Source organism: Enoplosus armatus, chromosome 14 (assembly GCF_043641665.1).
Source record: "Enoplosus armatus isolate fEnoArm2 chromosome 14, fEnoArm2.hap1, whole genome shotgun sequence".
Lineage (NCBI taxonomy): Eukaryota > Metazoa > Chordata > Actinopteri > Centrarchiformes > Enoplosidae > Enoplosus > Enoplosus armatus.
In genome coordinates, this window is record NC_092193.1 from 7399133 (window position 1) to 7411101 (window position 11969).

The 11969-nt window shown below is 38.3% G+C and overlaps 2 protein-coding genes across 3 annotated transcripts; one reads left to right on the plus strand and one right to left on the minus strand.

Moving 5' to 3' along the window:
• Positions 1-1669: 1669 nt before the first annotated feature.
• Positions 1670-5729, plus strand: cib3 (calcium and integrin binding family member 3). 2 transcript variants are annotated; one of them, XM_070919443.1, is made up of 6 exons: positions 1670-1720; positions 2545-2579; positions 2980-3091; positions 3599-3746; positions 5353-5548; positions 5708-5729. In XM_070919443.1, the coding sequence occupies exons 1-6, from the start codon at positions 1670-1672 to the stop codon at positions 5727-5729; spliced, it is 564 nt and encodes a 187-aa protein (XP_070775544.1). The 2 variants fall into 2 exon arrangements, with proteins under 2 accessions (XP_070775544.1, XP_070775545.1); XM_070919444.1 differs by lacking the exons at positions 2545-2579; positions 2980-3091.
• Positions 5730-6353: 624 nt separating this feature from the next.
• LOC139296007 (ras-related protein Rab-8A-like) lies at positions 6354-11629 on the minus strand. Its single transcript, XM_070918257.1, has 8 exons — positions 11503-11629; positions 10867-10927; positions 10282-10342; positions 10103-10180; positions 9902-9991; positions 9683-9748; positions 9553-9603; positions 6354-9396 (listed from the first exon to the last, which is right to left on the minus strand). The coding sequence occupies exons 1-8, from the start codon at positions 11624-11626 to the stop codon at positions 9307-9309; spliced, it is 621 nt and encodes a 206-aa protein (XP_070774358.1). The 5' UTR covers positions 11627-11629; the 3' UTR covers positions 6354-9306.
• Between the last annotated feature and the right edge of the window lie 340 nt (positions 11630-11969).

Genomic DNA, 11969 nt, shown 5'->3' on the forward strand with positions numbered 1-11969 from the left:
TCAATCTCAAAATCTATTGACGACACCAAGACTTTTGGAATAAACAGTTGTAGACTGAATAAAACATAGAAGAAAATCATTATTGTTGTACCATAATGAAGACAAAAAAGAAACAATGACCACTGCAGATCTCTCCCTTCTGAAACAAGCACCCACCAGAATTGAGGGAAACAGGTTTCTGCAAAGCAAAAAAATCAGAGTAGAGGTTAGCTTAGCCTGAATGTGGACACCTGATTGAGTAGATTAAACCTTTTTGGTGGACACATGATCAGATCCAGAAAAGCATCCACAGTCTGCACAACCTCAATTTCACCACCAGGGGGCGCTGGGGTGTTCCTGGATAATTTCCCAGGCTGGATAAGAACAACCAGGATGATGCCACCGAACACAGCCACGAGGATAGTCATTGTGTAATAGCAAAGAGCCCGGAGCCCCATTTTCGCACAAGCCTACCTGTCCACAGATGGCATGCCTGAAATGAAAAGAAGTTGCAACGCATGAGTGTAACTCCATGTTTTAGGTTGATGCCAATTCAAGGAAAAGTGTTTAACACACTCTTACACACTGTACTTGAGCATACATGAACATACTGTGCAGTGGTTTCGTCATTTAACTAATGTGCTGATTTACCAATTTAATGCAACCCAATACCAATGAGTCCCACCTGAAGCTTATAAGTTTCAGGCTGTAGTTGGTGGTGGTGTTGCTGTTTTGTATTATATTGAGGATGTTTCCAATAATCTGTCCCTTTCAACAAACAGGATGGGACAATTCAGAAAATGGATCACTGGATCAAACATTTCGGTAGGTTTGACTGAGAATGTGGAGGGTGATATCAACTATTTAATTGACACTTAAATTTTTGCTAAACTTGCCCATTATGAGACAATGAGCTTCCAATAGCTACTGTAGCGAGCAGTAGTGACAGTGTTTTCTATAAGTCTGATGGTTTTGACTGAAACGCCACAGAAACAGGATTGAACAGCCTCCTGTGCACACAATCCACAATCGAAACTATCCCCCTTTTAGTTTGTAGGTGTGTAACGTCCCCTGACAGCCTGCAGTCAGACACAAAACATTTTAAAACTAACTACAGTAGGTAAGAGAAATATTTAAGACTTTTGTGGATTACATTTAAAACTTTTTAATACCCTCTAAGGCCTTTTTTTTAGGGGACTGAATTTAACACTTTTTAAGAACATTCTGCAGATACCCTGGTTTCATTTTGAAGTATCATTAGAGGCACGAAGAGAGTTGAAAGTATCTGGTGACCCAATAATCGAGTTCTCAGCTGAAACAAAACTTGTCTCCCATCAAAAAGTCTATTTGCCCACTACAAAACCCTGTCTCTAAAGAGTGTAACCTGAGCGGTGACCGAGGCGTTGGCCATAGAGTGGCACTAAAGGGGGTTGATACCACTTGGCATGATGTTGGACGACAGCCCTTGTTCATTGTCAAAGGGGCTGCTATTCACAATGGAGAAAACGATGAAATGCTGCCATTATAATGGGGACCAAAGGGCCCTGTGGCTGCACGACACCTGATCTCCTCTTTGGCTCTGGCTTCCTTTTGTCCCAGTATTTCATATCTGACATATCCACACACCCTAAAACAGCACTTGATGTTGGAGCAGCGATGGACCTGAAGCTTGGTGTTTGCGCGCTCAGACATGGGGAATAAACAGACCATCTTTACAGCACAGCAGCTAGATGCCTATCAGGTTGGTGTCAATCCTGTTTCTTTCTGAATGAGCCGATTAGCCCCACTCACTCTAACGGTGCTCCTCTTATCAGTACTAGCTACCGGCATCTGTAAACAAGGTTGATACACTTGTCAGATTATTATTTGTACTTATTATACTTCTTATTAACAAATAGAAGAAGATGCAGGGTCATGTGGGGAGCCCCTTCAGGGTAGTGAAAGCTTTCCCGATGGTATTTGCTGATTTCATATTTTGTTTGTCACAACCTCCAACCTTGCTGTTCAGAAAATACTTCAGAGGCAATTTGTGGTCCAACGTTAGTGAGAGGATGCGTTAGCGATAATAATAATTTGAGGTACTTATACTTTATGCTACTTTATACCTCTACTCAACTACTTTTCAGAGGGAAATTTACCTCACTGCATTTATGTCATAGCTGTAGTGACTAGTTACTTTTTAGATTAAGATCTTACATAAAAAAAAAATTTACTTAAAATGCATGAAGCATTGTCATAGAAACTCCCAAAAAGTAAATAAAGTATTTACTAAACTAAACTACATGCTTACATGTTAATGCGTCAATAACTATAAACCATTAATATAACAAGATAACACTGATATTGGTTATTATGAGTAACGAGTACTATTATTTTTGATACTTATAATTTCATGACTTTTACATGTACTAGAGTGTATTTATAGTGTGGTATTGCTACTATTACTTAACTAAAAATCTGAATACTTCTTCCATCACTGTATAAAACAAGTAATATAGCACCAGACTGTATGAGAATAGCTGAATCCTAATGTATTTTGCAATAACTAACTGATTGTATTTGCAGGACTGTACATATTTCACACGGAAGGAAATTCTCAGGTGAGCAGATTATTTTACTGATACCAAAATGTACTAAATTCTAATATATTGGAGTCATTGCTGGTGTAAAGCAGCTGACACAGCTGTTATTTTGTTCTGCACAATACTACACTGTAACTCTAAACTACAGTATCAGGAGACCTGTCCTACTATGGGGCAGGCTACCATTGAGATCACATGGTACTTAAAATCTTGCTTTCAGAACTTTACTGCACTGAAATTCATTTTTCAGTGTTTTTAGTGTTGACAACAACAGAGAAAAATAGCCTCCAGCTGAATAGTCAGAGTTTTAAAATGACATTTCTTAAATGCCAGTTGCCCCTCTAAAATACACAACTACATAACATAGAAGATATCTTGTAATTTAATATTGAAAGTAAATTTTTTAAACCTTTCCTAGACTGTTCGACCGCTATCGGGATTTGGCACCGCAGCTCGTTCCCCTTGACTACACCAACCACCCAGATGTGAAGTTACCATATGAGCTGATTGGCAGCATGCCAGAGCTGAAGGTAGACCCACTGGTCCACACACACCCTGCAGACCCGTTCTCTCTCCCTGTGTTCTCAATCCATAATTAATGGCCAACTAATCGACAGAATTCTTTGGAAGGTTATATGTTACCCGACTCTTTTAAACTTGAAGAATGCTGGTGAGTCCCTCAGGGCACACTTGTTGGAAATGGGTCAATTATATGCCTCTTTACACAATGACAGCAAGGTAAACAGGTGTGTTAACACGCTGGTCACTGACATGTCCGGAGAAAGGGAGAGTTGTGAAGATTACACTTTAGGCCAAATTGCGACAATGTCATAGCTTATTTGAATTCTCATTAGAAAAACAAAAATCAGACATGAGATATAAACCGAACAAAAACACAGAATCTCAGAGCACAGGAAGGAAAGCCATCAAATCCAACAAGCACCGGTTCATAGTTCTGTGTGACTGACTGCACTGAGTTGTTTACAGAAGTTTTTCCATACTGTAACAGAAGAACTGGTGTCCCCCCCCCTGTCCAGGACAACCCATTTCGTCAGAGGATCGCTGAGGTTTTCTCTGAGGACGGAGAGGGAAACATGACACTGGACGACTTCTTGGACATGTTTTCAGTCCTGAGTGAGATGGCTCCTCGTGACCTCAAGGCTTACTACGCTTTCAAAATATATGGTAAAATATCTGAAGAAGTGGTACAGTTATAAAATCACGTCAAGCAGTTCCGATTTTCATTGTGTTTTGTTGTTTCCTTATTGTTTGGGGTCCCACAGAGCCCACTGCTGTATATGTAAAAAATAATAATTGAATTTTTTTCTTCTTGCTTTTCTTCTGATATTTGTATTAAAACCGAATATGTAGAAAAGTACTGAAGTGGTAACCCCTCCCTTTGCCACAAACTGAGCTTGAACATTTGATGAAGGTAACAAAATACAGAAATGAGTGTAAAGTAATGATATTACACCAAATAAGGAAACATCTCATATTCGATATATGATATATGCATGAACAAATATGTATGCCTTTTGTTTGTCATTCACAGACAAAGAAATGAACAGTATGTCATCCTACATAGTGACTTTACTTGTGTTTGAGGTCGATTAGACCTCTTTCCAACAAACAGTTATGTCTTACAACTCTTAACCAGATGGTGTCAAACAGAAACAACATATACTTTTCTGTAGGTTTTTGTATGTTTACAAGTAAATCTCATAAAATGAAATAGTCACAAAGTATCGTAGTGATAAAACAATGTTAAGGGCCTTCAGGACCCCAAACAAAAGATTATGGTTAGTGTAAAGAAGCACTCCGATACCAAAAAAGGCCCCATTTTTGTGCAATGAAATCATTCAAACCCTAAAATCTTAACTATGAACTTTCTTCTGAAGTAAGTTTAATAACAGTGGATGAAACATCTTTTTATTTTTAATATGGTTACAAGCTTATGAAAAGGGAGCGCGGTGAAGGGCTTCGGAGCTGTAAGCATGACGGATGGTGCATGGAATGAATAAATGATTAACCAGCCCATTATAGAGGCAAAGAGCTTGTCAGAGCCCAGTTTGTGCTCAGCACTAGGGTCCCCCCTAATTAACAAACGCTGACAGATGAAGAAGTTACATACACATCACCGTGGTCATGGGTCAAGGAAACATTTCATTCATTATTCCGACCAATAGAGGAGAAAAAAACCAAGGAAGGTGATATACTGTAAAAGCTCTCTGACTGTGTTGGGTGAATATGTAACGCTTAACATATATGTTTAATCAATGCCTTAAGTATACTTTGATATATTGGTTTAACGTGATACTAACATTGCAGTTTGCAGAGTTCATGCAATTTTATTTGGGAAAAAGTTCAATTTGAATACTCTGATTAATGTCACAAAATATCAGCAGCAAAAATAGGTATCCATATGTTACCCACATTGGGAATTATTAATGCAGAATATATGCAGTCTACGGCTGCAAGTAACAATTATCTTATCATAATGGATTCATCTGTTTATTAAATTGTTTGTACCATAAAATGTCAAACTGGTGAAAAGATGCCTAAGTAGACATATTCAAATAGCTTGATATCACATTAGTCCAAATCCCAAAGATGTTTTGTTTCATATAAAAAACCCCAAAGAAAACCACGTGAGATGCAGGAAGCAATTCATTTCAGGTATTTTCTTCTTGAAAAATTACTTGAATAATTAATTGATTATCAAAATGGCTGCTCCCCTTATCGATTAATCATCTCACCTATAGATTTCGCCTTCTTTTCCATTTTCTGCAAGATTTCAACAATGACGACTTCATCTGCAAGTCAGATCTGGAGAAGACGCTGAACAAACTGACCCGCAACGAGCTGACAGAAGACGAGGTGAGGATGGTGTGCGAGAAGGTGATAGACGAGGCTGACCTGGACAACGACGGACGTCTGTCACTGGACGACTTCCAGCACATGATTGTTCGAGCTCCAGACTTCCTCAGGTAGGCCAGATATAATGAAGGGTACACAGTACACATTTATTCTATATTTTTTTGCATCAATGATTGTAATCTAATGTGCATTTACCTACTTACATTTGTTTTCAACCCTGACTTCTAATGAGGAAATCAAACCAGAGCTATTGTAATTTGTGTTCACAGCACCTTCCACATAAGGATATAAAGAAGTGAAGCGATCATGTGCATTTCTTAATTTGAATAGCACCTAAGGACAGACTTTTAATACTGCAGAATGTCTGGAAAGTGGGAGGATCCTGACATCTCAACCAAAAACCAACTATCTCATCTTGTGAATGCCCTGATTTTTGCTTTTTGGGTTTTATTTTGTAAAAAAAAAAAAAAAACTGTAACTAAAAAGAGAGTCCAGAGTAAATACTGAGTAACCATGAATTGTCTTATCTTTAATGGCAGCGTCACCATAAACAGCTTGGATTTGTCGGACTTGCTCTAACATACATCCGATCTTTCTTTTATTATTGCAAATGCAGAAATAACACCAGTCATGGTGGGACTGCATGTCTATCATCATGTGGTGACATCAACCAATCCATCAAGACAAGGCTCATTAGTCATGACCATCAACAGTAGATTTGTGTTTTGTATCTAAAGGGGTTCAGTTACACCAGACTATAAAAGAAAACACATGCCAGAATATTCCAGTGGGTCAAAGCAGGTCAATAAAAGGAGAAGCCATTTGTCATGAAAGCAGTCAAGCTCCATTGTGGGAGCATGGGGTCAACTGACAGTGAAGTTTCCTCTGACAGACAGCCAATAAAGACAGCGAATGTGACGTTTTATTATCTTGTTTTATTAAATCAAAAGTACACATATCTACAAATTGTAGATACATTTTCATATGGGTTTTAGAAAGTACAGTACAATTTAAGTAGATCTCTTTTGTTTCAATGTGATATTTACAATGTTTTTTTTTCTCACTTTTTTTCCCTCCCAAAACATGTTGTATTATTCTCCCTGTGTACTTCACAATCGATGGAATGAAAATATGGCAGTAAAAAGGGATGTACAGTATATTATGACATGTGATAGGAGTCTTAAGAAAAGGATATGATTTAAAAACAAAAGTCAAAAGAGGGAGTATCATTTCAGCTGAAAATGATACAACTCGTGTCACACAAAAGTCTGCTCCCTATGCTTCTGTTTATGACTTAAAGCTACAGTATCACTTGCATGAGACAACAGCACCACCTCCACATTTCAACCTCCAGACTCTTCCTACTTCATCTCCCATCATGCTAACTTTCACTCGCATCTATGTAGCAATGCCATTTCTACAAACAGAGCATGTGCTGTTTTTAGGCTCAGTGAATGACACAAAACAAAAATGACAACAGCCCATACATTCAACTGTACAGGTCTACACGTATGTCTGAAAATAACATTACACAAATATGCACAGGTCCAAGATTCACAATGCATAGCTCACCTATGACAGAACTGAGTATTAGCGGTTAAGACAAATGGCCGTGGTAGTCATGAGGTCCCAAATTATTTGTTATTAAAAAAACGAAAAAAGGTGCAGGCAAGCAAAAGCAAATCCTCCCTCGATATTGTGCATACAGGAGTTTGATTTTCAGACTAGTAACGAATGTAGGAAGGACCCATGAGGAACAATGGAAACAGATCGAGACTCAACATCAATGTTAAATAGTGGGTACATATTTGGATCGCACAAGTCTAGTTCACCGTGGCTCACGTTCTTAATAAAAATACTGATTAAAATTTGAGTTCAGGTGGTCACCTATAATGTATACTGTGCCTGTGGTACCACCTAGCTGTCAAACTAAAAACATGGGCCACAATCAGACACAAACACATAAGAACAATAATACTAATGGGACCACCTTTCAGCTTAGGTCAAGCCAGTGTTCATGTAATAAGCCAAGAAAACAAACGTCACTTTTAAACTACAATTTGGCAGGGCAGTAGCATAAAACAGAGGCTTGCAAATTCTTTTTCCTTTTTATAAATATATATATATATAGCTGTTTAAGTATGTTAGGGCTATGTTTTTCAGTGAACTAATACCAGGACAGTGGATCACTAGCAGTGAAATAGCAAAAGGAGATCAAGTCATTTATAAGCAGGTGCTGTAAAATTTAGGAACGATACCCATTATACTACCAAGGCTCAATAGATCAAAACGTTTTTTATCTAAGTAATTGTATTGTTGTATTGCAAAACTATCACTTGGCACAGACTACACACAAAACACGAGTTACTGGTAAAGTGCAAGGAGAGCTGCGTGGATAGCAGGAGGAGAAGGGGCTTACAGTGCGAAAACGTCAAGAGGGATTTTAATTGCTGATCAGATAACCAGAGACATCATTTAGCTTAACTGTGAATCAGAGCTGCAACAAAACCTTCACGTCAAATAAAAAAAGGCAACACTTTAAAGTAATCTTATTTAGAGCTGAAACAATTAGTCAACTAAGAGAAAATAAACTGCCAACTATTTTGATAAATAAATGGATTGTTTTTAGTAAATTCTCAAGCAAAAAGATGCAGCTTTTCTCTGTCATATGGGACAGTAAACTGAATGTTTTTGGGTTTTGGACTGCTTGATTGAACAAAATGAGACATTTGAAGACATCACCTTGACCTTTTGGAAACTTTAAAATCACATTTTACCCATTTTCTGATGTTTTAAAAGGCCAAACAATTAATACATTAATCAAGAAACTAAGTGGCAGAATAATCAATAAAAAGATAATTGTTAAATGCAGCCCCAATCTTATTACAATGTACTTAATCGCGGATTATTTCAATTATACAGCATGCACATCTTGATATTTTCCTAAATAATGTACTTGGGTAAATGGGTAACAATGCAGTGTTAGCACATTTTCACTTCCACACCACAATGTAATCAAACGTTTTCCATGTACATTGCAGGTTACTACACCAGAGAAAGCCTGAGCAGAAACCTCACCCATGTTCTGCTGATAATTTGACAGCAGAAATCTGGATTGTATTTTTAGGTTGTGTGTTGCCAAATTGCCTTCCAGCACCTGAAAGCTATTGCAAAAAGGTTGAAAAGAGTTGGAGACAATGTGTAACCATCGGGGCAAGATGAAACACGTATTTTTAGTCAGATCAAATGATTGTCAAGGACTACATGCAAACCAAAGAGCAGAACTAAAATGGAAAACCTTTCAATCCAATTCCTCTCTGATCCTTGACTGCCTTTTGCTTGACATGATAGAATCTCAACTGCTGAAATGAAAATGAAAGCATGTGCAACTCTGTTTCACTACAGTTCAAGCCTTTCAGTCTCTGATTGACATTTATAAACATAAAAAGGGAAAGAGCACTAATAAAAATAGATCTAAATATCAAATTTGTATTTGCAATCCCAAAACCTTGACATTACTTTAATGATCTCTCTTCCTCGGTTGTGCTACTGGCTGTGTGAAATATGAGTGCGTAGTACAAAGAGACTAACAGCAGAAGTAAGAGCCTGTCTTTTGTGTGATAAGGAACATCTGGACAATACTCCTTGTTGAGTCCTCGACCAGTCAAGACAACAGATCTCCTTAAAATGAAAGAGATGCACCACTGGAAGCTTTCAGAAAAGGAAGAGAGGAGGGGAAGTCTTCCTCTTACTGGGAATATAATGGTTTGTGTGGACTGGTAGGACAGAAAGGGGAAGGAAGTGCTAAGAGCGAGCACAGTCCATTTATGTCCAGCCAGCTGGCAGCCAGTGTCGAAGGCCTTGGTCCTCAGAGTAGGCTACAGCGGAAGAAGCTGGTCTTTTTCTGAGGCTCTGAGATCTTGACTCCATGACTGCTCCCCTGTGGCGTGTTGCCCTCCTGAAAATGTGACAAATAAACAGGTCACCGCTCTGTAATGTAGAACATGTTTAAAACAATGAAATATTTAAGAGCTGCCGGAAAGTAATTATTACATTTATCAATTTCTCAGAATGCAAAATACTAAAGTTGTATTATCAAAAGAGTTCCTCTTACCAATTTTGTGTCCATTTTTGATTTGATGTCTCTAGCAAGTGTCAGAAATGCCTGTGAAGCAGAACAAATACACGATGATGATATATGATCTTTTAAGCATATCATAATGCAAGGAAAAATGGCTACTTACATTTTCCACATTGATGTTGGCCTTTGCACTAGTCTCCATGAACTTTATTCCAAACTCTAACGCAAGCTGAAAGAAAAAAAAATTACATCAACGTACATTTTTACCAAGTCTGTGGACACATTTTTTCCCATGTTATAACAGTAGAATAGTGCACCAGTGTTATTCTTTGTTATCAAGTATAACCCAATGACAACATATTATTTTAACCAAACTTCTCACCTTCTCCCCCCTGTCTTTGGACACCTGCCGCTTGTCGTTGATATCACACTTGTTGCCAAGGACCATCTTTTCAACATCAGATGATGCATGCTGGATCAAGAGAAAGGGAATTTAATAAAAACCACATGCTACATGGTTCCATTTGGATATTTTAATAGGAAGTAAGCACATAAAGGAGAATTTATTTGGGCCAGTAAATACCTCCTCTATGTTCCTTATCCAGTTCTTGATATTTTCAAAAGACTTCTCGTTGGTGATGTCGTAGACAAGCATGATGCCCTGTAAAGAACAGTAAATAGATTTACAGAGCTCAAGAGCTGTGGCTTCCCAGGAGAGTGGATTTATGTTACATTTGTCTGGCAGCACATGAAGATACCCACCATTGCTCCTCTGTAGTATGCTGTTGTGATTGTTCGGAAGCGCTCCTGACCAGCCGTATCCCTGAAAAGCACGAGGATTGCGACTTTTAAAAGTGTCATATATCACAAAGTTTAAGAATAAATACGAAATGCCTTTAGATCAATATTTGGATAAATAAATTTCTCACTGCAGTTAAGTATGACAGGTATGTATTAAGGAAGTTGGTTTATCTTACATGGACTTTTTACAACAGGCTTGTACAGCAGGGAGGTATGAAGCTTTGATATACTAGGAGTCAATGTAGCTGTAGGCATTAGACTGATGAATTTTATAGGAAGACAGGAAATACAGACACAAGAGTGAACCCAAGTCTGCTAACATTGCACATTCAATTTTAAAACAATTAAACGACTTTTAAAAAAGGCAGAGAGCTCATATGTCATGAGCGTTAAGGATCTGGGGGCACCCTACATCTGTAAGAAACCTTGCCTTCAGTGAAGTGTGTGCCATCCACAATGTTACTTAACCTAACGTTCAGCAAACACAAATAAAACACCGCCATGATGTCATATGTCTCGCATAAAAGGAATTAAGATAAAACTTACCATATTTGTAACTTTATCTTCTTGCCGTCAAGCTCTATTGTCCTAATCTTGAAATCAATGCCTGGAGGGATAAAGAAGGATCATGCATGTCAATCATAACGTTAGCTTGCTAGCTTAGTATAACGTATCAAACATTGGCTGACACTTATTGACTGTGACTAAAAGGCGACACGACGTATAGTTACGGCAGTAATATGTGCTTAAAAGAACAACAGCTTTTATACTGCTTAAATTAATTAGCTATAGCCTGCTACAGATCAGGCTTTCCGGTGTGTCACCAGGATGTAAACGGGTCCTACTGGCTAACGTTAGAGCTATTTGGCTAACCACTACCGTTAGCTAGCAGGAGAGCTACCCGGCATGAGTTTCAAATACAACACTAGCATTTCTACTTATACGTTAGCCTCGAGCTTAACACACGGGCAAGTATGCCCCCCTTCCCATATCTTAATAACGAGTTACGTATATTAATGACATCTGACCGAATAACAGATTCTTCATTAATGACAAAGAAACTACTTCCTGCCGTCAACGTAGCATAGCCAGCATTCCAGCAAGTAGACCGAGCCTAGGAGACAGCCCATTGGCGTATTGTAAACAGACAGAAAGACACAGTTTACATCGCCAAAACCGTACCTATTGTTGAGATAAACGTCGAGTTGAAGGCGTCTTCTGAAAACCTGAACAGAACACAGGTCTTCCCGACACCAGAGTCGCCGATTAACAGTAATTTAAACAAATAGTCGTATGTCTTCGCCATACTTGATATTATTGCGGAAATCCCGCCCGGCGAAGCAGTGATGTGAATGTACAGAAATGACGCCCCCTTCTGGCTCGGAATTCACCAGCTGTTTATATGTGACTGGGACCAGTGGGCGTTTACTCACTGTACTAACTGTACTCTGCAGTGTTGGAAGAAACTACATTTACTCAAGTGACCCAGTCTACTTAAGTACTTGTACTTATATTGTCCTTTATTCTTCTTTACACTTGTACTTTTCATAGGTATATATTGTACATTGTACTCCACTACATTTATTATACAGTTATAGTCAGTTACTATGTTAAAATCTTAAAATATGATGCTTACATGATAATGCATA